The 26,078-nt window shown below is 54.6% G+C and overlaps 1 protein-coding gene and 2 long non-coding RNA genes across 9 annotated transcripts; 1 reads left to right on the forward strand and 2 right to left on the reverse strand.

Moving 5' to 3' along the window:
* Positions 1–114: 114 nt before the first annotated feature.
* LOC144296320 (uncharacterized) lies at positions 115–7,709 on the forward strand. 6 transcript variants are annotated; one of them, XR_013363484.1, is made up of 3 exons: positions 115–385; positions 1,004–1,220; positions 1,597–2,975. It is a non-coding gene; the product is annotated as an uncharacterized LOC144296320 (long non-coding RNA). The 6 variants fall into 6 exon arrangements; XR_013363485.1 differs by lacking the exon at positions 115–385 and adding an exon at positions 410–492; XR_013363486.1 differs by lacking the exon at positions 115–385 and adding an exon at positions 424–547.
* A 1,511-nt stretch (positions 7,710–9,220) lies between these two features.
* On the reverse strand, positions 9,221–16,379 carry LOC144296321 (uncharacterized). The gene is made up of 2 exons (XR_013363487.1): positions 16,125–16,379; positions 9,221–15,113 (listed from the first exon to the last, which is right to left on the reverse strand). It is a non-coding gene; the product is annotated as an uncharacterized LOC144296321 (long non-coding RNA).
* Positions 16,380–20,474: 4,095 nt separating this feature from the next.
* Positions 20,475–22,289, reverse strand: HES6 (hes family bHLH transcription factor 6). 2 transcript variants are annotated; one of them, XM_077869436.1, is made up of 4 exons: positions 22,019–22,160; positions 21,852–21,938; positions 21,664–21,745; positions 20,475–21,523 (listed from the first exon to the last, which is right to left on the reverse strand). In XM_077869436.1, the coding sequence occupies exons 1-4, from the start codon at positions 22,097–22,099 to the stop codon at positions 21,099–21,101; spliced, it is 675 nt and encodes a 224-aa protein (XP_077725562.1). In that variant the 5' UTR covers positions 22,100–22,160; the 3' UTR covers positions 20,475–21,098. The 2 variants fall into 2 exon arrangements, with proteins under 2 accessions (XP_077725562.1, XP_077725563.1); XM_077869437.1 differs by having other exon boundaries at positions 21,253–21,523; positions 21,704–21,745; positions 22,019–22,289.
* Positions 22,290–26,078: the final 3,789 nt, after the last annotated feature.

Here is a 26,078-nt window from a genome sequence, read left to right on the forward strand (position 1 = left end):
GCGCGCGTGCGCACAGGCTGCGTTCGCGGGGTGGGCGGGGCCGACGCCGCGTTCGCCACGTTCCCCGCAGGCGGCGGGGCGGGCCCTTCCTGCGGTCGCTCCGCGCGCGTCCGGTGCGCGGGAGGCGGCTGCGGGCGGAAGCGTCGGAGCGCGGCGGCGGCGCGGCGGGTGCTGGTGTCCCGAGCCGCGCGGCCCCTTGGTCCTCACACTGCCCCGCAGGGTCGGCTTCCCGGCCCGTCGTGGAGACCGAGCAGCGGAGGTGGCCCGGGCGCCAGCACGGACGGCGCGGAGAACCAGGGGCGTAGGGCGCCTCCCTCCACCTGTCCTCGCGCGTGCAGCCCGGCGGGGGCGGGACGGGGGTGCTTCCCCCCACCTGTCCTCGCAGGTGCGGCCCGGCGGGGGCGGGACAAGGGATGCTTCCCCCACCTGTCCTCGCAGGTGCGGCCCAGCGGGGGCGGGACGGGGGATGCTTCCCCCCACCTGTCCTCGCAGGTGCGGCCCGGCGGGGGCGGGACGGGGGATGCTTCCCCCTGACCTGTCCTCGCAGGTGCGGCCCGGTGGGGGCGGGACGGGGATGCTTCCCCCGACCTGTCCTCGCAGGTGCAGCCCGGGGGAGGCGGGACAGGGGATGCTTCCCCCACCTGTCCTCGCAGGTGCGGCCCGGCGGGGGCGGGACAGGGGATGCTTCCCCCTGACCTGTCCTCGCAGGTGCGGCCCGGCGGGGGCGGGACAGGGGATGCTTCCCCCTGACCTGTCCTCGCAGGTGCAGCCCGGCGGGGGCGGACAGGGGATGCTTACCCCACCTGTCCTCGCAGGTGCGGCCCGGCGGGGGCGGGAGAGAGGATCTTCCTCCCCCACCTGTCCTCACAGATGCAGCCCGATGGGGACGGGACAGGGGATGCTTCCCCCTGACCTGCCCTCGCAGGTGCAGGTGCAAAAGGGGCGGGAGAAGGGATGCTTCTGCGAGGTGCCCCGAAGAAGTAGCGGGTCACCTCGCCGGCAGGCTGGGCGTGCAGCGAGGCCCCGGCATCCTCCTGCTGAATCAACACAGTCTGAGCCACCGGGGACGTCAGCCTCCAACAGAGGAAGAACTCTTACAAGGCCACAGTCATCATGTCTGAACACACACGAACGTGAGCGTAGCGCAAGCCACAGAAATGACCAGACCTCGCTCCGCCCTGCCCAATACAAGTGACTGCTGCTTCTGGACCTGTTACAGAGTGAGCTTTGTCTGGGCCCCCTCCTGCCTTTTAGAGAAGATTGAGTGAGGCATTCCCGCTGGGCATTACCCCCTGTCCTGACACCCAATCCACATCCAAGCTCCCCTTCCTTACCTGCCCCCCAAAACTACTTGCCACAAACCCCTGTCTCCTAAGTGCTTTCCAACATCCCCCTACCTAGGTGTCTGGGGGCAATGGTCTCCCTCCCTGCCGTGAGTAAGAAACCCAGCTTGTTTCTACTGCAGACCTGTTTCTGGTGGGGTCTGGCTTTGGGACTGTGTAGGGCCCAGCAAGCCCCGCGCCTCTCTTCCCCTCTGTGACCCCTCACTCACGGTGTTTGAGACCTCAGTGCTCTCTGCCTCCTCCTCCCTCACAGCAGAAATACTCTGACAGTGCTCACAGGCTCTCCTGTCCTAGCCTTTGGTGCACAGAGCAGCCCACCCCAACCCAGCGTGACCTGACGACTTCTCCAGAGGAGCTCTCCCTAAGGCCTCCAGTGACTTCCCACTAATGCCAAATGGAGCTGACCTTTTTAGTCATCATCTTCCGTGAATCCCACCAGTGGACGCCGGTGGCCTCTTTCTCTTCGGCTTGTGAGACACATCCCTCTCCTGGTTTTCTTCCTGTTCTCTGGCTGCGCCATCTGGGCCTCCTCCGTGGGTCCAAAGTCCTCTGCCTGGCTACTCGTGGATGGAATTCCTTCACACTAGATCCTGAGTCCTCTCCTCACGCTGTACTCCCTCCCTGGGCAATCTCCTCCACACTTGGCTTGAATTACGGTTCACTTGAACATAGTTCGTTAATCTATACTTCCTACCAGCTCAAGATCATGCGTCAGATAAGTACCCATGTGACATCTCTTGGACGTCCCAAAAGTGCCTCAGATTCAACGTGTTCCCCTTGGAACCATTCTCTCCACGCCCCACCCCTACCCCCTTCAATCTGATCTGCTTCTTGGGTTGACACAGCCCTGGGCTCCTAATCCTACAACCCCTCTATAGGAGACAGCCTCTGAGTGGCCCCATGATCTCCATCTCCTAGGGTTCAACCATTGTGTGGTCCCCTTCCCTTGAGTGTGACCAAAGCCCATGACTTGCTCAGGCCAACAGAGGCCAGCAAAGGTATCGGGGTGGATGTGATTCATTCATTCTTTTTTTTTTTAAGATTTTATTTATTTATTCGTAAGAGACACAGAGAGAGGCAGAGACATAGGCAGAGGGAGAAGCAGGGAGCCTGATGCAGGACTCTATCCCAGGACCTTGGGGATCACACCCTGAGTCAAAGGCTGACGCTGAACCACTGAGCCACCCAGGTGCCCCTGGATGTGATTCTTTCACACAGGATTGTGACACCCATTCTGCTCGGGGAACCCTCCTTCCCTTGCTGGCTCTGAAGAAGCAAGCTGCCATGCTGTGCACTGCAGTATGGAGAGGAATGTGGTAACTGGAGGAACTGAAGGTGGCTTCCAGGTGACAACCAGCCAGAAACTGAGGCCTTCAATCCAAGAGCCCTCAAGGAAATGAATGCCACTAACAGCTGTCTGAGCTTGGAAGTAGATCCTTCCTAGTTGAGCCTCCGATGAGAGCCCAGCCCTGGCCAGCACCTGACTGCAGTCTCGCAGAGGACCCCATTGTGCCCAGACTCCTGACCCACGGAAACTGGGATACTAGATGGATGTGGCTCTAAGCCACTAAGTTTGTAGTAATTTGTTAGAGAGCACTAGATGCCTAATACACTCTCCATCACCAAGTCCTATCAGTTTTGTCTTCTGAATGCATTTTGGTTCCAATTCCCGACACCCTCTCACCAAGTCTGTCACTAAATAACAGCGTCTGGGCAAGCTTCTCTCTCAGAACTTCCCTCGGTCTCTTGTCCTGTCTCTGTCTTGTCTCAGGACATTTTCGTGGCTTGGTATATTCCCCTTGACCTCTCCTCCTGGGTAAATTCCATTCATTCTTCAGGAAAATCTTTCTTGAGTGCCCTAAGCATCATCTCCCTTTATATCTCTGCTTTAGAGCTTTTGTTAACCACAGTTTTACAGGTATTTATGTAATTATTTCCTTCATGAGCTGTATCTCCCATCAGTATGTAAGTCGGTGGAGGTCGGGAACCATGTTTGGTTTTACACATAACTGTACCCCCAGCACCTGGCACATAATAGGTGCTCACATAGATTGGTTGGATGAGTGAATGAAAGAATATGTCCATTTTTGAAGTTCAAAGTGAAGAACACAAGCCTTCCCATCTCAGAAATATCAAGAAGGTTGGAACCAAGAGCAGTGCTTCCTGTGTTATTGCTCAGGATTGCCCAAATGAAGTTCATTATTTTGCTCTTAGGAGAAAAAAAGCATAATTTCAGATTTTAAGAATGTAAACTGTCTTGAGACAAGGAACATACCTCATGTCTGAAGATATTATCAGCTGCCTGTGTGGCAAATGGTATTTTCCAAAATTTGCTGCAATGATACCTCCCATCCCTCGTGCTTTTCTAAAATGTGTCCCCGCCACCTTCCATCAAGAGGTAGGCTGTGAGTCTCCCCTTGAACCGGGGTGAACTGTGACTGCCTTGGCCATTAGAGAATGAAAGATGTGCCATCATATAATCCCCAAGACTAAGTCATAAAAAGCTATGCAGCTTTTCTGAGACACTTGCTGAGGAGTCAGTCACCAACTAAGGAGAAGCCCCGTGTAGGCACAGCGTTCAGCAACTCCGGCTGAGCTCTCAGCCAGTAACGGTGCTGGCTGCCAGCCTTGTCGGGTGAGTCATCGAGGACATCTGTCCCGGTGGAACCCTCAGATGACTCCAGCCTCAGCCAACATCTGACTGCAGCCTCGTGAGAGACCCCAAGCAATGACTGCCCAGCTGAGCCCTTCAAAAATTCCTGACCCACAGAATGACAGGCAAAACAAATGTTTCTAAAGGTGCTAAGTTTGGGGGTAATTTGCTACAAAACAGTAGTAAGTGGAACAGAAATTTGTTGTCCAGAGTGGAGCACTGATGCCTCAAAAACCATCTGTGGGCCTAGGCGGCAGGCAGCTCGAAGGGTCTGGAGAGGGCTGCTGGAGGAACCCTGACCACCGGGCCTCAAGGCCGTAAATGAGTGCTTCATGAGAAGTCAGCAAAATGTTAGCAGAACGTGTGGAAAAGCACACTGTGAAGAGTTTAGCACAACTAGTGCCCGCAGTGATAAGGGAAATGGAAAGTGTACCCAGTGAACTGACGAATCTGGCAAAGGAGATTTCCTGGAAAGATGGTGGAATTGCCAACTGCAGCTGTGGGAAGATCTCAAACCAGAGGTGCCACGCCAAGCCCTGCTGGGATGCCTGGCCCACAGAGTATGAGCAAAAGGAAGTGGTGGTTGTAAACTGCTCAATTTGGGAGGGCCTTACGAAGCAGCAGCGCTAACCGAACAACCTGATAGACTTGTGCACTGTCAGAGCCAGCTGGAGGATAAGAAAATGACAACCGGGCTGTCTTCCAGGGTGGCGGGAAGGATTTTATAGCGGCTGCACGTGGGGAAGTTTGAATAAGTGTCAGAAAAGGTCTCTCACACTGTGCAAAAGGAATTCACTTTGCTATTTTCATTGTGAAGAAGGGGCAGAAAACTGAGAACCCTGGGTGCCTGTTTGGGGCCTGGCGCTAGTTCGGCGCTTTGCATTTGATAATTTGATACCATCTCTTAAGAGCCTTCTGAGGAAAGTAGTAGAGCCTGTTCTATAGGTCTTCAGGTGAGAACCCATGAGCACTTGAGTAAGATAACCACCTAAGGCTGGGGGAAGAACAGTCAGGAAGGAACAGGGATAGTAACTCTCGAAGTTCATACAGGGCCAGGAATAGTTCCTGCATCCATTAGCCAGAGTGGAAAATCCTCAAAATACGGGAGACGTGTGTGCGTGGGCACCCAAGTGCATGTGTGGGGTGCACAGCAATGGTGAAAGTGCTGTGAGGGAGCCTGGACTGGACACCTCTCGGGGTCTTTAAAGTCAGGTGTGATCTTTAGATTCATTTTGGATAAAGGGCAGAGCACGATGGCATGGATTTGGGGCCACATCTCTGTAACTGATGGAGAGGAGTTGGGTAGGTAGATAGGACTCGAAGTCCCAAGTTGAGTTGGGGTCATATCACAAGGAGTCCTAAATACCAAAAGGATGGGTTTAATTCTGGAAGAGCCATAGACCTTTTCACAATTAGAAAAGTGTCCTAAAAAGGCAACAAATGGGCCCTTGGTCTCCTACTCCTACCCTCTGTCTGCAATCAATGGCCATTTCATGGAATGATAAACCCAGCTATTGTCCAGGCGGAAAGAAACCCTCTGGGCGTTGTAATCCTAAGGCCCTGAAATCCCACCTGCTTTGAGTTAGAAGGGAAATGTGCCCCACTCAGTTCCCTTTCCAGGTTCAATTTATTGGCTTCTCTTTATCTAAACATTGACACGCCCCAGAACATAGTACCAGATCCTCTTTTGTCCTCAATTTACTCACTTCCAAAATCATCTTTTTTAGTTTCTTGGCTTTAAAAATACCTGTATTCGGATGACACACCTGCATATATCTGGCCTTGATCTCCTCTCAGAACTCTACATACATATATATCCCCACCTACCCACTCAGCATCCCCCCTTGGATATCTAATAGGCGTCTCAAATTCTACCTTTTAGCATATATGCAAAATACAACTCCTGCCCTCTCCCCAAAACCTGTTCACTCTAGTGTTTCTTTTTTTTTTTTTTTCTAATTATTATTTATTTATGATAGTCACAGAGAGAGAGAGAGAGAGGCAGAGACATAGGCAGGCTCCATGCCCCGGGAGCCCAACGTGGGATTTGATCCCAGGTCTCCAGGATCGCGCCCTGGGCCAAAGGCAGGTGCTAAACCGCTGCGCGACCCAGGGATCCCCACTCTAGTGTTTCTTAAATCACCATTTACCCAGTGGTTCCTACCAAAATTTTGGCATCAGCCTTGATTCGTACCTTCCCCTCATCCCATACATAAAATTTGGTAGTAGATCGTGCCTGTTCTACCTGCAAAATTTCCACATCCCACTTCTGCCACTGTGACCCCAGACCAAGCCCCATTCATACCTCTTTTTATTGCGCTTTGCTTGGTTGTGCTTCACAGATACCGCAATTTTTACAAATAGAAGGTTTGTGGCAATCCTGTGTCGAGCAAGTCCATTGGCACCATTTTCCCAACATTTGCTCACTTTGTGTCTCTGTGTCACATTCTGGTGATTCTTGCAATATTTCAAACTTGTTCCTTATAATATTTATAATGGTGACCTGTGATCAGTGATCTTTGGTATTTCTACTGTAATTGGGGGCGCTATGAACGTCACCCATGTAAGATGGCAAACTTAACCAATACGCTGTGTGTCCTGACTGCTCCACTCACCAGCCATCCCGTCTCTCTCCCTGTCCCCAGGTCTCCCTGTTCCCTGAGACACAACGATATTGAAATTAGGCCAACCAGTTAATAACCCTACAATGGCCTCTAAGTGCTCAAGTGAAAGGAAGAGTTGCATGTCTCTCACTTTCAATCGAAAGCTAGAAATGACGAAGCCTAGTGAGGAAGGCACGTGGAAAGCTGAGACGGGTCAAGGGTAGGCCTCTTGCGCCAAACAGTTATCCCAGTTGTGAGCTGCAAAAGATAAGTCCTTGGGGAAATGAAAAGGGCCACTCCAGTGAACACACCGATGACAAGAAGGCAAAAGAGCCTCACTGCTGATGTGGAGAAAGTTTTCGTGGCCTGGAGAGAAGATCATTCCCTTAAGCCAAAGCCTAATCCAGAGCAAGGCCCTGACTCTCTTTAATTCTGGGAAGGCTGAGGGAGGAGGAGCAGCTGCAGGAGCAAAGTCGGAGGCTGGCAGAGGTTGGTCCGGGAGGTTTAAGGAAAGAAGCCAGTCGTCTCCATAACATACAGGTGTAAGGTGAAGCAGCAGGTGCTGATGGAGAAGCTGCAGCAAGGTGTCCAGATCTAGTAAGAGAACTAGTGACCGTGGCTACACTAAACAACAGATCTCCCCTGTAGACGAAGCAGCCTTATGTTGGAGGAAGAGGTCATCTAGGGCTTCCACAGCTAGAGAGAGGTCAGTGCCCGGCTGCAGGGCTTCAAAGGACAGGCCGCCTCTCTTGCTTGATGCAGCTGGTGACTTTAAATTGAAGCCAGTGCTCATTGAGCATTCTGGAAATCCGGGGGCCCTTCAGAATTATGGGAAACCTACTCGGCCTGTGCTCTATAAGGCTGATAGCACATCTGTGCCCAGCACGGTTTACTGAATATCTTAAGCCCACCGTTGAGACCTACTGCTCACAAGAAAAGACTCCTTTCAAATGACGGCTCACTGACAATGTTCCGGGGCACCCAGGAGCTGTGACGGAGAGACCACGAAATTCATGTTGTTCTCCTGCCTGCTGACCCAACATCCGTCCTGCAGCCCACGGGTTAAGGAGTAATTTTGACTTTCGAGTCTCATTATTTAAGAAATACATGCGATGAAAAAAAAAAAAAAAAAAAAGAAATACATGCGATGAGGCCATGGCTGTCACAGTGGTTCCTCTGATGGGTCTGGGCAAAGTAAGCTGAAAACCTGGAAAGGATCCACCCTCCGAGATACCAGTAAAGACATGTGTGATTAATGAGAAGAGGTCAGAACGTCAACATCAAGAAGAGTTTGGAAGAAGTTGATGCTGGCCCTCATGGGTGACGTGGGGAAGTCACTGCCGACGGGCTGGAAACGGCAGGGGAACCGGGGTTCCAAGCGGAGCCTGAAGATGGGGCCGAGTCGCTGCAATCTCTGGAGGAAACTTGAATAGATAAGGACTTGCTGCCTTTTTTTTTTTTTTTTAAGATTTTATTTATTTCTTTAAGAAAGAGTGCACAAGAGAGCACAAAGCAGGGGGGAGGGAGAAGCAGACCCCTTGCTGAGCAGAGATTTCCTCCCCCACAATGCAGGGCTTGATCCCAAGACCCCAGGATCATAACCTGAGCTGAAGGCAGCCCCTTTCCCGACTGAGCCACCCAGGCACCCCTCGAGGAGTTGCCTCTTATGGATGAACAAAGGAAGTGTTTTTCCTGAGATGGAATCTAGTCCTGGTGATGATGCTGTGAAGATTGTTGAAGAGACAACAAAAGATTTGGAAGATACACACACTTAGTTGAAAAAGCAGCAGGAAGTTCTACTGTGGGTGAAATGCTATCAACCAGCATCACATGCTATAGAGAAATCATCCATGAAGGGAAGGGTCTACTGATACACCAAACTAACGTCATTGTCGTCTTAGTTTAGGAAGCCACCACAGACGCCCTGGCTTTCAGCCGCCGCCACCCTGATCCATCAGCAGTTGTGACACAGAGGCAGGAACCTCCTCCAGCGATAGGACTACAGCTCACTGAGAGCTCAGATGATAGCATTTTTTTTTAGCAATAAAACATTTTAAAGTATGTATATTTTTCATCATACTATTTCACACCTGACAGACAACCATGTAATGTAAATGTAACTTACGTATGTGCCGAGAAACCAGTAAGTTCAGTTAACCCACTTTACTGCAATATTTACTTTATTGTGGTGTTCTGGGACCGAACCCCCAATATCTCTGACATCTGTATGCATTTCTTTCTGAGACAAATGAGACAGCCTCCCCACATTAGACTCTTGCGCTCCTACAGTTGGATTTCCAGAAAGGGAGAGACATCATTTAAGAACGGAACTTGGCCTACTGCCCTCCCCTACTTTAAGTCTTTCAATTGCCTCCCATTTGCTTAAAATAAAATCCAAACTCCCTGCCATGCTTGCAAGGCCCTCCATTACCTCCCCTACCCCTAGTACGCTCTATTCTGCTTTGTCTCTGTAAATTTGTGTTTTCTAAAAAAAAAAAAAAAAATTGCGTTTTCTATACATCCCAAGTAAGTGGAATCATATGCTATTTGTTTTGTGTTTGGCTTATTTCACCTGGCAAAATGTTTTCAAGATTCATCCATGCTGTAGCTTGTATCAGAACTTTTTTTTTTTTTTTTTTTTTACTATATGACTGGCTCATCTATTTCAAATAACTGTCTTTATTTTTCATGCATACTTTTCTGCAGTAATACAACAATTGAATTTTTGTAACTCCAAAAAAGGTTCCAAAGATTAGGAAAAATGATTAGAAAAGTTTGAACAGAACTTGTGACCTTGAAAAACTGATGTTTCATTGTGATGGTCTCTAAAATGGAAGTTTTTTTTTTTTAATATTCAAACTGATGGGTTTTTTATTTTATTTTATTTATTTATTTGAGAGAGAGAGAGAGAGAGAGAGACAGAGACAGAGACAGAGACAGAGAGAGCACAAGTAGGGGAACACCAGGCAGAGGGAGAATGAGAAGCAGACTCGCTGCTGAGCAGGGAGCCTGATGAAGAACTCGATCCCAGGACCCGGGATCAGGACCTGAGAAGAAGGCAGATGGTGCACTGACTGAGCCCCCCAGGTGCCCCCTAAAACGATGATTTAATAGATGATGCTTTGCAGAAGATAATGACATCAGAGGAACAAAACATGGAATATTTTCAGTGATTTTAGATATAACACTTGGAGCAAAAAATAACTTGCCTCCTAGAGAATCCCAAGAAACTGCTGGAAGCCCGTATGTCTCATCTAATAAAATACAGAACAAATGTGTAATGCTACAAGCAGATCACTTTGTATCTACTATCAAGAATAAAGGAAGCAAATACCTTTCCTTACTCTGATTGTGTTCCACGTGAGGCCCACTGTGCACAAGTGTGAGACCATGAGGGTTGCCTGCATTGAGTAATGTTGTAATAATAAAATAACACAAAACGACTTCATTGAAATGAAAGAAAAAGCTTCCTAAGTCTAGTGTATAAAAGTAGAGGTTGGAACATGAGATTGATATAAAAAATACCAGCAGCCAGGGATGTAATAATGGAGCAAATATGGCAAGTTATACAAGATGGTATGATATATTTTCCTCGAAATATAACGGTGTCAAATTTGTCTTTCTTGGCTCATAATCTTACTTTTTAAAAAAGACTTTATTTATCTATTCATGAGAGACAGAAAAAGAGAGGGGGGGGGCACAGGCAGAGGGAGAAGCAGGCTCCGTGCAGGGAGCCCGATGCGGGACTCAATCCCAGGACCCTGGGATCACGCCCTGGGCTGAAGGCAGACGCTCAAGCACTGAGCCACCCAGGCGTCCCGTTGGCTCATAATCTTAATATGCAAGAATACCCCTGGTGTGAAATCAAATTTGATAAGCTTCTTTAGCACCGTGTAAAGGAGACACACAATTTTTTTGTGATTTCAAAAAAAAAAAAAACTGAATGAGTAGATGGGATATTCTTATGTCTGTTCTAAAACCCACACTAAGAACACATCCGGATACCCCATGGGGATCAAGATTAACTGCAATGAAGGCAGTTTACCCACAAACATATTTATAAATATTGAAATAGATATAAAGTGAAAACTCTGATATGCTGACATTGAGAGCATCTTGGTATAAACAGGCGGCACACATCTCGCATCTGTGTGGGACGATACTCCGAACAGTGGCAACGTGATAAGGCTGTAACAATAAAACATGACTGTGAATACAGCCGCATGCTTAACACTGTCCCTTTGCTTACAACACAAAAGCAACTTCCAAAAGTATGTGGTTGAATGCAAGATTTTAGCAAAAGATATATGGCCTGAACTTCAAAATAAAATTATGGAGGGGCACTTGGGTGGCTCAGTGGTTGAGCGTCTGCCTTTGGCTCAGGTTGTGATTCTGGGGTCCTGGGATCGAGTCCCACATCGGGCTCCCCGCAGGGAGCGTGCTTCTTCCTCTGCCTGTGTCTCTGTCTCTTAAGGATAAATAAATAAAATCTTAAAAAAAAATAGAAATATGGAAATTGAAAAGGAATCGCTGGACCGCAGTGCCGATCATGAGAAATCTGCACATCCGATGGAGATTAAGGAGCTCACGGACGCTCTCCTGCCACGCTGGAAATGAAGACACGAAAGATTAACACGTCTCCAGCTTCTAATGCTGTGCGAAGCTGTCGGCCTTGATGGAACGGAAGGAGATTGAGGGGAGGTGCGATGGAGGGAGGAGGTGGACTCCTGGCCCAGCCCCGCCGAGTTTGGGGAGCACACTGCATCTCCTCTTGCCCGGTGCCAAATTCTGTTTTCTCCTCCTTTCCTGCGAGGCTTGATCCAGTGCCCTAGAGGTTTTCCCACTTCTCCCTCTGGATCCTGGGCCGGGATCTGCCCTAGGAGTTCCACCTGAGTAGGCTGGAAGGGGCTCTCAGCGGGACCAGCAAAGTACAGAGGACTAGAGCCGCCTTCTCTCTCTCCCAACACTTTATTCTGGAAATTTGCAGTTGTGCCGTTCACATTTTCCCAGACTTCCTCACATCTGGGCAACCATACATTAATCCACTTTATTCTTGATGCATTCACAGTGAGTGAGAGACGTCAGCATGCTCTCCCCTGCTTGCTTCGGCACGCACACAGTAACGAGTATTCACTGTTCACAGTCTTTTCCTTGTGATCCAAAACTTACAATGAAGTGCCCTGCTTGTAAGGGAATGTTTGCTGAATTGTGACAAATCTGTACACTGAGCATCCCTGTCACCCTAGAAAGTTCCCCCATGCTCATCAGTCCCCACTCCCTCTGAGGCAACCACTCACTACTCTGCCTGGCAGTAGTGGAGCAGAGCAAAAGGAAAAAAATGTTAAGGTTAATTTTTCTCCAGAGCCTGGTCAGTTTTTTCCACGAGCCCTTTCTAGATTCAGTTTACTACTGACACAGACAACAACAAGAAGAGTAGGGATCCCTGGGTGGCGCAGCGGTTTGGCGCCTGCCTTTGGCCCAGGGCGCGATCCTGGAGACCCGGGATCGAATCCCACGTTGGGCTCCCGGTGCATGGAGCCTGCTTCTCCCTCTGCCTGTGTCTCTGCCTCTCTCTCTCTCTCTGTGACTATCATAAATAAATAATAAAAATAAAAATAAATTAAAAAAAAAAAAAAGAAGAAGAAGAGTAGCCAAGGCTGCTGTGCTGGTTCCCCAGGGCCCTTGTGCAGGGTGTCAAGAGTGGAGACGGGGCCCTCCTGTGGAGGGCTGCTGCCCCCCCAGCCCAGGTGGTGAGCTCCTGTACTGCGTCAGGCCTCAGCAGAGCCTGCAGGTGACAAACCCTGTGTCGAGACAGCCGGGGGTGGGGGGCACCCAGCTCCTCCCATGCCTCTAAGTTCCGAGAACATTACAAGAAGGCCTTCTGTGGAGACCTGGATCCATCCATGGGTCAAGCCTGGTCTGTGTGGCCTCTGCGGATACCTGCGGGGGTGGGGGGAGGGGGAAGGCAGGGCCCCTGCACTTCCTTCTCGAATTTTCCTTCCTGTTCTTCCAGTCCCAAGACTGGAGTATCAGGGGCTCTGGAAGTATAGAGATGAGAGACTCACCGTGGCTCCCAGGAAAACACAGGTAACTTATAAGCTTAAGAAAGGATGCCCCACGTCCCTCAGGCAATGGGAAGATCACTACTCTGATGCCTTGGAAAGGCGGACGCTGGGAATGACGTGGACAGAACACTTTTGGAAGGAGTGCACGTCTTGCCACCGCACAGAACTCTCTGGGTACATCTGCCTCATGATGTAACAATTCAGGCTACAGTTTGCAAAGAACAGTAAAATACCAGAATGACAATATACCAAACGCAGTATCACCACCTTGGGAGGCCCTGGGGGCCATTGGAGGAGCAAAGCCAGAGCGGTAGGCGGTGGCTTGTGGCAGGTGGCCGCTCCCGGGGCCCTGGATGAGCCCACTCACCGGGTACCTCTGCCTCATGAGAGCCCCTCACCAGAGTGCAGGCTGCACCTGCGGACAAACGCCACTCCTGCAATGAGGCTGCGAGAAAGGCCACCTTCAGGGCCTCTGAGTGGTTCCATGGTCGACCGTCTGCCTTCGGCTCCGGGTGTGATCCCAGAGTCCTTGGATTGAGCCCCACATCAAGTCCCCACCCCCACCCCAGGGAGCCTGCTCCTCCCTCTGCCTGTGTCTCTGCCTCTCTCTCTCTCTGTGTCTCTCATGAATAAATAAATAAAATCTTAAAAAAAAAAAAAGACTGGTGATTCACTGGCCTCTACTTCTGAAACTAATAATATATGTTCATTAATTGAATTTAAGTTAAAAAAAGTTTTTAAGTTGCAGAATGGTACACACAGAATGATCCAATTTACAGAAAAAGACATTCATTCTAGATATATATGCTTGCAAATGCATGGAAAGCATCAAATAGGTCACCCAAGAAATTAACTGTGGAGACTCCTGGAGAGGGGAACGAAGGTATGGATGAGAAGACAGAAGGAAGACCCAGGTTTTCCATGGCCGGCCTTACGTAATGCTCAACTTTTCCTGGGAGTGTGGATGGCTTTTAAAATAAACATCTAGGGCAGCCCAAGTGGCTCAGTGGTTTAGCGCCGCCTTCAGCCCAGGGCTTGATCTTGGAGACCCGGGATCGAGTCCCCCATCGGGCTCCCTGCATGGAGCCTGCTTCTCCCTCTGCCTGTGTCTCTGCCTCTCTCTCTCTCTGTCTCTCATGAAAAAATAAATAAAATCAAATAAATAAATAAACATCTAGTTTAAGAAAAGTTCCTTAACCTATCTGAGCCTCAGCTCCTCCTCTGTAAAATGGAGAATAGTAATACCTCCCTCAGAGGGTCACTGTGACATTTAAGGAACAGAGAAGATGATGCACATCAAAGGCCTGGCACCGTTTCAATGAATGGATGACATTGTTGTTGTTATTGAAAGGAATACAAAGGAGGAACATTTGTGAAGACTATGGGGACCCCCGCTGCCCAGGCCCTAGAGCGGGCCCCACACAGCCCTGCCTCCAGGTCTCCGCACTCACCATTTCTTCTCCCTAGAACATTCCTTCTGGGGAGAGCTGCCTGCTTGCCCCTCCACAACACCAGTTCTCTGCTCGAACAAAACCCACCAGACAGGCCGGGTTTTTTAAATTTAAATTCAATTATTTTAATTTAAATTCAACCAACCTACCTACACCTGTACCCTGCTTCCACATCAGGACTCCCTGCCCTCTTGACCTACTTTATCTTCTCCTTGGCACAGAAACACTGCCTGCCATGTCATGTATTTTGTGTCCGTTTCCCTGCTAAACAGTATAAGCTTGAGAAGAAACTATCTCCAGCAACTGGAGTAACGCCTGACAAAGAATAGGAACCCAGTAAATATTGTGAGAGAATAAACAGTGTCTGAAATACACCATCAGGGAAATGAAAGAGAGAAATTTGAAAATTGCCTAAAACCTGGGTGACCAGGAAAACCTTCTCAACCTTGAAGGTAACTGCAGAGCAGAGCAGTGGGACGTGACAGGGGGTGCAGCAAGCCACATGCTGGGCAAGGGGACGGGGGAGAGGGGCTTGGAGGTGTAGCTCTGAAGTTCTGGGTGGACCCCTGGGAGTCACGGGCCTCCTGCACTTTACTTGTCTGCACAGTGCTGGGCTTTTGAAAGACTGAAGTTCAGGAGGTAATACTAGGTGCAGTTTTCCTAAGGACCACTGCCATCCTCCAGCTGGGAGGTAAGAACCTGACCTAAGAATGTGGCAGCAGGGACAGAGGGACAGGGACGAGGAGAGAGATGCAAACCCATTCATTCGTTGCAGCGACTAAAGAGGTGGAACTCTCTGGATGCTGCTCCCAAGGTGTGGCTGAAGAAAGTGGAGGCGTCTCCTTGACTGCCAGGCGTCTCCCCTGGGTGGCTGGGGATGGCCATGTTGCTCTCAGGGATCCAGAACATGGTAGGAGGTGCAGGTTTTGCAGAAGAGCTGGGTTCAGGTTGAATCTACTGAGTTCAAAGAACCTGCGGGAGATGTGAGAGCCAACCACCTGGGGCAGTTGGGTAAATGCCATTAGAGTCCCCCAGAGCCCAGCTGGGCTGGAAGTCATCTTTGGAGTGACACAGGACGGAAAGCCATGGAGAGTACACAGACTGTCATCTAGAAATAGGAGGATTGAGGAAGGAAACAGGGACAGAGCTGAGAGGAGCCCTGTCTGGAACCTCAGAAGGAATCTGAGGAGCAGGAAAACCAGGCAGAGAACAGCGTTTTAAGAAGCGTGAAGTTAGAGACCGTGCCAACTGCTGCAATATTTACATGAGAAGAAAACTGAAGGGTCGGCTTGGCCATAAGGACTTCATCAGAGACTTCTAGAAGTTCCCAGCAGAGGGAACAGAAATGCGGGCCAGAGTGAAATGTTATAAGCAAACAGGTGAACAAATGCAGGAAATGGGAACAGAAATGATTTTCAAGAAACCTGACTGTGAAGGAAGTGCCAGGACAGGACTAGGAGGTCTCGGTGAGGTCTAAGCCTCTGGGGAGAGACTGGACCAGAGGGAAGGTCGGAGGCTAAGGCCTGGGAGCCGGCTCAGCGGGAGGGGGGGAGGGGTGACGGGGCCCAGGCCTGGCTCCAGACTGCCAGGGGGAGGGGGCGGGGCCCGGAGGGGAGGGGGGCAGTACCCCAGGGCCACCCCGACAGGCAGGCGAGAAGCCGGTAGGCCCGAGGGTCCCGGGTTTACAACCTGATCCCTTCTCCCAGGTCCACCTGCACGCAAGGGCCGCCGTGCATCATCGGGTCAGCGCTGGGCGCCCCGGCCGCTCTCTAGCGCGCAGCCCGGGTCCACCTGCGGGCAGGTGCGGCGGCCTGGGCTCCCCCCGGCTCCCGGCCGTGCGAAGGGAACGCACGTCCCGCGACAGCAGGGGCCGGGCCGGCGCGTCCCCGGGGCCGCCGCACGCAGGTGTGGGCGCCGCGCAGGTGTGGGCGCCGCGCAGGTGGGGGCCGCTCCCTCCGCGGGGCCCCGCTTCGCCGCCCAGCCTGAAACGGCCGGTCCCCGCTCCGCACCTGCCGCCGGCGGCTGCACTCGCAGCACCTCGCGACCTCCCGAGCCCCGCGGCCGGGCGCCCGGGGCCGTCCTCCCGCGGACGCGCGTCTCCAGCTGCGGGCCCGTCCCCTCCTCGTCTCCGCGGCGCCGGGCGGCAGGAGACCCGGCAGCGCAGCCTCCGCGCCCACACGGCCCCTCCTCGACCGCGCGGGGCTCCCGGCCGCTGCGGGCTCGGGGCTGCTGAGGCCCCGGCTGCGGGCGCTTGCGGGAAGGGGGCGTGGCCTCCGGGAGGGGGCGTGGCCTCCGCCCCCCGGGAGGCCTCTGGGAGTCGCAGTCCACGCTCGGCCTGCGGCGGCCTCGCGGAAGGGGAAGTGGAAGGAGGAGAACTACAATTCCCAGGAGGCTCCGCGGCTCGCCTCCGAGAGCTGGGCGCCGCGGGGAGTCCCGCCCCAGGGACCCCGAGGCTCTGCTCCCCTCTTCCGAAATCCGTCGGGTTTCCCCAGGGGCGGCTCCCAGTGCGCTGAGCGACACTGGCCGGATCAGCGGGTCAGCGCTGGTGGCTCGCCAAGGCGGGAGCCCGGAGCAGAGCTACGGAGGGAGGGACCCCGGGGGCGGCCGGGACCCGAAGAAGGCCAGAGCCTTGAAGGCCGCTGCCAGGCGCCCCACGTGGAAGCAGGGGGCGAGGTAGCCCTGCTGCCGAAGTCCAAGTCAGAGAGATGAGGACGCCAGCACCGTCGGTGGAAGGATGCCAACCGGAGACTGGATTAGAAGTCGAGCCCATGGGGCAGGCTCAGTGGTTGGGTGCTGACTCTTGGTTTGGGCTCAGGTCGTGGGTCGGATCCCTGCGCGGCTCTGTGCTCAGTCCCCTTGCGACTTCCCCTCTCCTCCTGCCCCTCCTCTCTGTCTCTCGAATAAGTACATAATCTTAAAAAATCCCAAGTAGAGCTCATGCACGTGGTTGGCTGGAGGTGGGATGACAGCAAGGAAACAGTGTGGCTTCTACAGATTTTTGTTTTGCCTCATCGGAGTGCCATGAACAGGCAGCGAGTGGGGCAGTGACAGTGCAGGGTGGGGGGTGAAAGTCAGTGGTTCCTGAGCTGTGGTTTGTCAGGCCCATCAGACGTCTGAGTGGAGATGCCCAGCAGACAGGACATAGGGGCCCTGAGGATGGAGACAGGCTTTGGATCAAGGGCACACAATGGAATAAATAAAATGGACCAGGTGGGGGTTACTGGGCAGGGGTGCTAGGGAAGGACACAGAGCCTCAAATGTGCATCTAGGAGAGAAGCATCCAGCAAAGGAGACGGGATGGCCAGTGACAACCCAGGACAACCCAGGGACTGGGTATTTTTGAGGCTGAGAGAAGAGAGAGTTTCAGGAGGGAGGGAGTGATAACCCAAGAGGAGTGCTTCCCTGGAAGAAGGCTGAGCACGAGATTTAAAAGACAGGACTGCTGGATTTGGAACCATGGTGGTGGCTGGAGATCTTGACCCCAGCAGGTTCGGTGGAGGGAGGGACCAATGGCCTGACTGGAGAGGTGTGAAGGGGAGTGAGCAGTGTGGAAGTCGAGACAGCTCGTGTAAACAGTGCTTTAAAGGAATGTTGCTTTAGAGCAGAGAAATGAGGCAGCGGCCAACAGGGTATGACAAGTCCAGGGAGGTTTTATCTCCTCTTTCTCCGGATGGAAATATTTCAGCTTCTTTTAATTTTTTTTAAGATTTTATTTATTCATGAGAGACACAGAGAGGCAGAGACATAGGCAGAGGGAGAAGCAGACTGCCTGCGGGGAGCCCGATGTGGGACTTGATCCCAGGACTCCGTGATTACGCTCTGAGCGGAAGGCAGACGCTCAACCGCTGAGCCCCCCAGGAGCCCCATATTTCAGCTTCTTTGCAGAACGATGCAGGAGGAGAGATTAGTGATGCCGCAGCAGAGATTAATGATGCAGCAGAGTCACTGAGAGGTCGGTGGGGACTGAATCCAATGCTGTGTGGAAGTCGGGCATCATTCTGCATCGTGATGGAAGGCAGGATGCCTGGGCAGAGGCCCTGGTGGGTATGGTTGGCACAGTAATGGTCCCCTAAATTTGTCCACATCGTGTTTCCCAGAGCTTGTTGAATGTGTTACCTTACAGGGTAAGAGAAGTTTTGCAAATCTAATGAGGATTAAGGACCTGGAGATAGGGAGATTACCCTGGATTGTCCAGGCGGGCCCAGCATCATCATGAGGGTCCTTAAAAGTAGAAGGAAGAGGAAGGCACAAGGGTCAGAAGAAAACATAGCTGTGGAAGGAGGGCACGGCAGGTGCATTGTTGCTGGCTTTGGAGCGGGAGGAAGGGGGCCACCAGCCAAAGAATGCCAGTGGCCTCTGAAGCAGGAAAAGGAAAGGAAATGGATTCACTCTCAAGCGTCCAGGAGGGAATGTAGCTGTTCTGAAAGCTCTAGGCTCTTCCTTCGCCTAGTGAATCCCATGTCCGATTCCTAACTTACAGAATTGCAGGATAACACATTAATGTTACTGTAGGCCACCAAGTTTGCGGCGATCTGCGGCGGCCACAAGAAGACTGTAATGCGGTGGGTGGGGGCTTGGAGGAGGAGGGAGGCACGTCTCCGGGAATGACGAAGTGAGGCTACCAAAGTCAAGAGCAAGGCCTGCGACGGAGCCTGGGGGGTTTGAGAGAGAGGGGGTGGGATGAAATAGGGGTCTGGGGAGCGGGAAATTTGCAGGCAGGAAGCTGGTGGTCCAGGCTGCTACGAGGCGAGAGCAGCTCTCACCCCACAGAGGCTGACAGTTGTCGCCACTCTAGGAAGCACTCGCCCATCTGAGACAGACTGCTCTTGAGGCACACAGTGGACACTGACTCGTACGTAGGTGGGAGGAGCGCAGGAGCAGAGTGCTGGGTTAGTGGCTTCTGACCTGGGGAGGGTCCTGGCCCCAGCGACACCAGGTCAGCCTCCCGCACCCTGCATCTTGAGTCCTGGGTCCCCTTGGCCCTCTTTCAGGGCCTCTGGGGGAATGTGATACATGTGGGTATGAGAGGAAGGAGTTGATGCTCCCCAGATGGCATCAGAACTCATCACAGTGGCCTTTGGGTGCTGTTGGAAGCCACAGGCCAGCAGAGGTCTCGCGTGGGCACCTGCTCTCCATCTGTGTCCCTGTGGACACATCCTACATCAGTCTGTCTGGGGCAGCTAAAATAATCCCAGAAATAAAATTTCCATCGCCTTTGAGCCCTCCCTTATGGAGCTGCCTCGCCCCACCCCATCCCACCAACCTATCCCATTCCTAAAAGTAAGTTGCATCCGGTTATAGCCTAGTGGCTGAGCTCTAACACTGAACCACAGGGGAGCCAATGTGAACGCCCCTGGGGGCCAGCACCTGCGGAGGGGGAGGGGCTTTTGTAAAAGGGCTGTTGGGAAAGGTGTTCTTGAAGCAAAGGGCACGACCAGAGAGGAGGCCCAGGTGTCCGTCTGGAGTCATCACATCTGAGCCCCAGTCTGGGCACTGGGCTACCTGTGGCAGTGACTGCTTTCAACTGACCACGTATCATTCACAGGCCCTGTCCTAGCCCAGGAGGGGAAGCTCCCTCCACCCTGACTGCCCATCCCATCACCCTCCTTCCAAGGTTTCTGACCTCGTGGGCCTATTTTGACCTCTAGTCCAAGCTGGGTAGAGCCATGGCACATTGACTTCAAGCCATGAACTGGGAGGGTCTGTGTCCCTGAACTCACTGGTATTGGGGTATGGTTCCTCTTCTGTCAGGAAAAGTGACCACCTGCCATTGCATCATGCTCATAGATCCTAAAACAGGTCTTTGATTGGAGATCCCAGTGCGGGGGGGGGGGGGGGGAGCGGGGGGAGGGAGTCAGCAGTTTAGTGCCTGCCTTTGGCCCAGGGTGTAATCCTGGAGTCCCGGGATTGAGTCCCACATCGGGCTCCGTGCATGGAGCCTGCTTCTCCTTCTGCCTCTCTCTCTCTCTGTCTCTCATGAATAAATAAAATCTTAAAAAAGATTTTAAAGAAACTTCAAAGCACATGGCTAGGAAGTAGCCATTCATTTTATTCCTAGAAGCTCGTGAATCCGAGAATGGTCCCGGGACACACTATTTCCCTGTTGCTTGGTTACTCTGGAGACAAACCCCATCTCCAGGGCGCACAGCATTCCCAGGGAGGTGGAGGCACTACCCACGGTGAGACAGGCCACAGGGGGCCTCCTCGCCACCACCATTACGCTACTAACTTTGCCGACAGAGGGGAACAGGTTTTAGAAACACTCACTGGCATTAGATACAGGAAGAACGCCCTTAGTTTAGTATTTACACATTAGACACATTAATGACACCACATCGTTCAGCCCCACTCCAGAAGGGTAACTAACTCTCCAAAAACCTTTATTTAATAAAACCAGAACATCTGATGGTAAACTAATAACACAGACTCAAATGTGCTAGATGCAAGACGTTCAGGGGGCTTTGCTTCTCTCTGGCACACATGGGCAACATGTGTGCAGAAAGCACCTGCGTCCCCCGTGTCCGACTGAAGGGGCAAGTTCAAGCTGCTGCTCAGGCCAGGGCCGTCGGGGTCTGAGGTCTCCCTCCGTCCCGGTCCCGAGTGCCCCACACCGAGAAGGGCTTCAGCGCCACTCTGGTCACGTCTGCCCCCAGATCCACACAGTCCCCGAGAAGGCCGGGACAGTGAGACCCTGGAGAACCCTGGTAGTTCTGTAAGATTCCTCCTCCTGCCTGTAGCTCCCGCCCTGCACCCACCCGGGGGGAGCTGTGGGGTCCATAAGAGATGGACTTCCTTAAGAAACACGGCTAGGGGCCTGCCTGGGCTGCTCATCCCCGCTGCCCTGCCACCCAAGCACCCGGGGAAGAGAGCCGGCCGACCTGGGAGGCACCCAGGTCCCCGCCCCACACATCTGGACCGCAGGGAGGCAGGAGCGGAGCAAGGGAAGGCCACGGCCACCCTTGCACACCTCGGGCTGGAGCTGGTCACCAAGGCCTCCAGACGCTCTGGGCTACGCGGGTAGCGGTCAGGCTGCCCAGGGCTGCTGGCACCAAGTCTGGCCCTTCGGCCGGCGCTCGGGTCAGTTCAGCCTCGGGGGCCTCCTCCAGGTCGGAGCACGGGTCGTCCCCGGGGCCTGGGGGGCTGGGCAGAGGGGACCCCAGGACCCCTCCCGTGGGCCAGCCGCTTCGCCCGGGGGCTCCCGGCGGCCCGGCCAGGGCGTCCCCCAGCAGATCCCGGAAGCTGCTGCCCTCGCGCAGGGGCATGGACTCGAGCAGGTGGTTCAGGAGTTCTGCGGCGACGGTGGCATCGATGGCCTGGCACGTGGACACGAACGTGTGCACCTCGTGCATGCACTGGATGTAGCCGGCCGCGAAGCGCTCGCTCGCCTCCGCCTGCAGCTGCTCGCGCTCTGCGCCCGGGGGCGGGAGGGAGAGAGCGGCGGCCCGGGGCCGGTGAGCGGCGACTGCGGCGGCCGGGCTCCCCCAGGGGCCCTGAGGTCGCCGGGCGGGGGGTGCCCAGCCCCGGCCCGCCCGCGCCCCCGCCACTCACCGCGCGCGCGGCCCCGCAGCGTGCCCTGCACACGCCGCACCGTCAGCTCCAGCACCTCGGCGTTCTCCAGCTTGGCCTGCACCTGCGGCGGCGGGGCGGGGCGGGGCGGCGCGGTGAGGCCGGGCCGTGCCCCCGCCGCGCCCCCGCGCCCCCGCCGCGCCCCCGCGCGCGCCCCCGCCCGCCCTCACCTCGGCGCCCGCCAGCAGCAGCCGCAGCTCCTGGAGGCTCTCGTTGATCCGCGCGCGCCGCTTCTTCTCCACCAGGGGCTTCCGGGCCTGCGGGAAGCGGCCGACTGAGCCCCGGCCCGGGCCCCCGCCCCCGCCCGCCCGCGCCCGCCCGCGCCCGCGCCCCGCACCTTGCGGTCCCCCCGCGCCTCCCAGCCGTCCTCGTGCTCCCGGCCCGCGCGGTCCCGTCCCGGCGCCAGGGGCGGAGCCATGCCCGCCCGGCTCGGAGCCCGGAGCCCGGAGCCCGGAGCCCGCCGCGCCCTCGCCGCCCCGCCGCGCCCCGCCCCTCTTATAGCCCCTCATTTGCATCTCAATGCGCGGATTGGCCGGCCGGGCTCGGGGCCGCGGGCTCGGGGCGCGCGGCGGCCAATGGGAGCGGCGCGCATTGTCCGGCCCCGCCGCCCGCCGCCCACCGCCCGCCGCCCGGCAGCTGGTGGGGCGGGGCCGGCGGGGCCCCCAGCGCGGCCTCCGCGCCCCCGCCGCGGCCTGGGGCGCCCGAGGGGGCGGTGACCCGGGGCGCGGCCGCGGGGGCGCCTCTGTTGCCCCTACCTGAGCCAGGCCCCCGGGTCCGCGTGCGCCGGGGCCGCATCCCTCGGTCCCTCGTCCTAGTCCGCGCCAGGGGCCTCCCGAGGGGCGTCGGGGGCCGGGGGGCCGGGGGGCCGGGGGGCCGGCACCGTCAAGGGGGCTCCCGGGGTGGCGAGCGGCTCCCTGGCTCCCCGGAGACCCCTGCGTGCTGGTCCCTCCCGCGCGGGACTCGACCCTGCACCGCGTCCTGCGCCCGCGCGGGGCCGCCCTGCCCTCCTCGGGTCACCCTTCTCCCGGGCACCCCCCCACACCAGCAGGCCTTTCCTTTCTAACCATCATCGCTGCCCCCCTGAGCCCCGCAGGTCCCCCTAATCCCCTTCACTCCCCCGCCCCCCGCCCTCCCCGCACGGACATCCCTGCCCTCGTCCCCGCCCTTCCCCGCCCCCCCTCCCCCCGCTCCCGCCCGTCCTTCTCCCCACTCCTGTTCATTCTCCCGGGCCAGGCTCCTCCGCCCCCCCCCGCCCTCCTCGCCTCCCTTTCCCCCCCAGCACCCCCCCCCCCCCGCCCCACTGGCCGAGGCCGCCGTCTGGTCTCCGTAACTTGATGCCCATGACAGTTGGCAGCTGCAGCGGCTCCGCTGGAGAAAAGCGAGGGCCGCGCCAAGAGCGACAGGTGTTGGCCGCGCCTTTGTCTAGGCGCGCTTTGTCCAGCGGCGGATGGCGGGTGAGCCTGTGTCCGCCAGACGACCGCCCCCGCCCCCCGCGGCCGCCCATCTGCCAGACCGGCCTCCCTGCGGGTGGGGTGTGTGGGCGGGGGGCCGCGCCCTGGGCAGCACCCTGGGGACCCCGGCTGTTCCCGGCACAGCGAGGCTGGACGGGCAAGATGGGCTCTGGGCAGCACGCCTTGGCACAGGCTGAGCCTCCCACCTGGAACACTCTTCAACACCCCTCCAAGTATCTATCTACTCACTGTTTAGGTCTCCGCCTCCCTATTCCTCTTCCTCCTCCTGGTGGGAGCGCACCTGCCCCGCAGTAGCGCTGCACCCCTACCCAGCCCCACACTACTCACCAGGGACTGGGATCCTCAGGGTCTGGTCCCCACCCCTCCAGGCTATAAGCATCCCTTGTCAAGGGTACCTAGGACCTCCTGTCTACCTCCAGCGCAGAGCCTGGCCTTGGCAGAAGCCTGGGTGGGTAGAGAAGGTGAGGGGATGTCCCAAGCCCCGCTGGAAAGCAGTAGGGGAAGGAAGCATCCAGGGGCTGCAGTGCAGTGGGTTGTAGGACTAGGCCACAGATATGCCTCACCCTAGCCACCTGACGTTGGATCTTGCAGCCCTCCCTGTGACTCCTTTGACTCTGGGCTCCCCACCAGAAGGACCTTTACAGACAGGGTGAATTTGGTAAGAGGTTTGATGTTTCTCAAAGTCACCTCACTGACCTCTATCTGTAACTACCTGAGAGTTTCTCCTGTTGACTTTCACCTCTCTGTACTCAGCCTCTTGTTTGCTTCCCGTAAGCAGGCTTCTAAGACCTCCCAGCCCAGCATTGCTCACCCAGGTAGAAAGCTACTCCTTTACCTCGATCATCCCCTGTGGTTCTCAGTCTCCCCTGCATGCCAGGAAGCTCAGCTCTCTTCCTTCCCCCTCACCTGGCAGCTCAGAGCCCCACCTGCTTTTCTTCACTTACTTCTAGTGGTGGTGCTGACAGGGAAGGGAGTTCAATGTGGACCCCATGAGAGCCTATAACTGGCCTGTGACTTTATTCTTCTTCATCACTTAGACATCACTCCAGGGAAGGAGATCCCTCAAATAAGTACAATTAGGTTTCCACTACTTTGAGAACATGAAATATGAAAAAAATTCATTGATATTTCTTCTAGTCTGATGTGTATGCCTCCCATCACCCATAATATTATTTTAATAAAGCCAAATAGCGATTTTAGAATGCTCTCCATGAAGGACAGTTACTATTGGAATAGGATGGGCAGTGCCCTAGGGGACACCTCTGGGAAAAGATCAATAGAACATTTGATTTGATTGGGGCATGGGTATGGGGAGGAAGGCATGATAAAGGCAAATAGCACAAGAAAAAATGAGAGGCAACTAAGAACTCCAGGAAAAATGGAAAACAGAAAGCTCCCCACAAAGAGAAATATAATCTCAGCACATTGACTGACCTAGAAGCTAACAGTTCTCTCACAGTCACAACAGTATAACACTGTTCATGAGGTTTCAACATCTGGAATCAATCTATAGAGAAGGCAAGGAAGACATTATGGTTATGAAACATGATATAAAGTTGACTTTGTAAAACCCAAAGGATAAGTGACAGTTGTCAGGAGGAGGGAGGAGGCTGAAGAGAGTGAGTAGGGACCCCAAAAGGTTTGTCTCACATGGGAAGGTGGGGTTTGAAGAATGCTATCTATAGAGTTGAAGGAAGGAGAAATGAAGTGCTGGGATATGCCTCATTGTGACCAAGTACCCTGAGAGAAAATAAAAAGCACAAGGATAGAGCAGGGTATTAGAAGTCAACAAAATCCTTGGTTGGACCAGAAGTTGCTCGAGGCCCCATCTTTGAAGTTCACCTTAGTGGGCCTGTTGGCTGGCTGGCTTGGCCTTTTTCTCCCAGAAGCCTGGTTGTTCCACCCCAGGGCCACCGAGCTCTCTCTCCTTCCTTTGCACAACCTCCCCTAGTGGACCCATTTCCTGCCATTTGTCCCTTGGACTGATCCTACCTTCAAAGGTTGCTTGAGCACAGACTTCCTGAGCATTTGGGCCCTTTGATCCCTCCAGATCCAGGAACAGAGGGCAGCAGAAGCTGGGCAGGGCTGTGGTGGCCACAGGAGGACCAGTTAGCGGCAGGAGTGGCAGGCCATAAATCCCCAGGGAACAAAGGCAGCGGCCAGCCTATGGATGTCCAGGCCCCTTGTAGGCAATCAGCCCAGAAAGCTCGGAGAAGCTCCTTTTGGTCTGGAAATAAAGGGGAGGTGTCTTTGGGGTTAAATGGTAGATAAAAACACCATTAAGAGTCCCCAACGGCACTCGGTTCAGCCAAACAGCCATATCTGGTCATTTAAGGCCAGTCTGCAGAGGCTTCCATACTCACCCTTGCTCCCCACCCCCACCCCGTTCCCCCATCACCACCAGGCCAGGAGGCAGGGAGTCGAGCCCGCCCTGCTGCTCGGGGAGCTCCTGGGAGGCTGGGCACTGGGTCCAGGATCCATTCATCTCCTTGCTCTGATGGCCATGGTACTGGCATGAACAGTGGGAGGCAGTTGGAAGCAGCCCCCCACCCCATTTTGACCAGGGCCCGCTAGGCTGCTTCACTGTGGAAGGGACTGGGCATGTGGGGTGAGGGGATTGTGCAGTGCTGCCTCTATCGTCTCTGATGGAGACACGAGGCCTTTCTGGCTGGCATCCTCTGACATCTGCCTTCAGCCCCGTGGCCAGCACACTGCCAGCCAACCCAGCAGGGACGGACAACCTAGGGCAGGGTACAAAGGAACAGAGTGGGTGCCCGGGGCTACACCTCAGAGTGGACAGGCACTGGGGGCTGAGCCAAGCAACCCCAACCCTGCATCTGCAAGTGAAAAGCCCATGGGAGCACTGGATTATAGGATTGGATTTACATTTTATGAAGTTCACGTCCTAAGAGTTCACTGGGCTGC

Source organism: Canis aureus, chromosome 24 (genome assembly GCF_053574225.1).
Source record: "Canis aureus isolate CA01 chromosome 24, VMU_Caureus_v.1.0, whole genome shotgun sequence".
Classification (NCBI taxonomy): Eukaryota; Metazoa; Chordata; class Mammalia; order Carnivora; family Canidae; genus Canis; species Canis aureus.

Excerpts from the sequence above, each read along its gene's own strand:
- HES6 (XM_077869436.1), bottom strand. The coding sequence starts at position 22,099 with ATGGCTCCGCCCCTGGCGCCGGGACGGGACCGCGCGGGCCGGGAGCAC. Across the intron at positions 21,746-21,851 it reads TGCTGCTGGCGGGCGCCGAG|GTGCAGGCCAAGCTGGAGAA; the intron begins GTGAGGGCGGGC and ends CCGCCGCCGCAG. Across the intron at positions 21,524-21,663 it reads GCTGCGGGGCCGCGCGCGCG|AGCGCGAGCAGCTGCAGGCG; the intron begins GTGAGTGGCGGG and ends CCCCGGGCGCAG.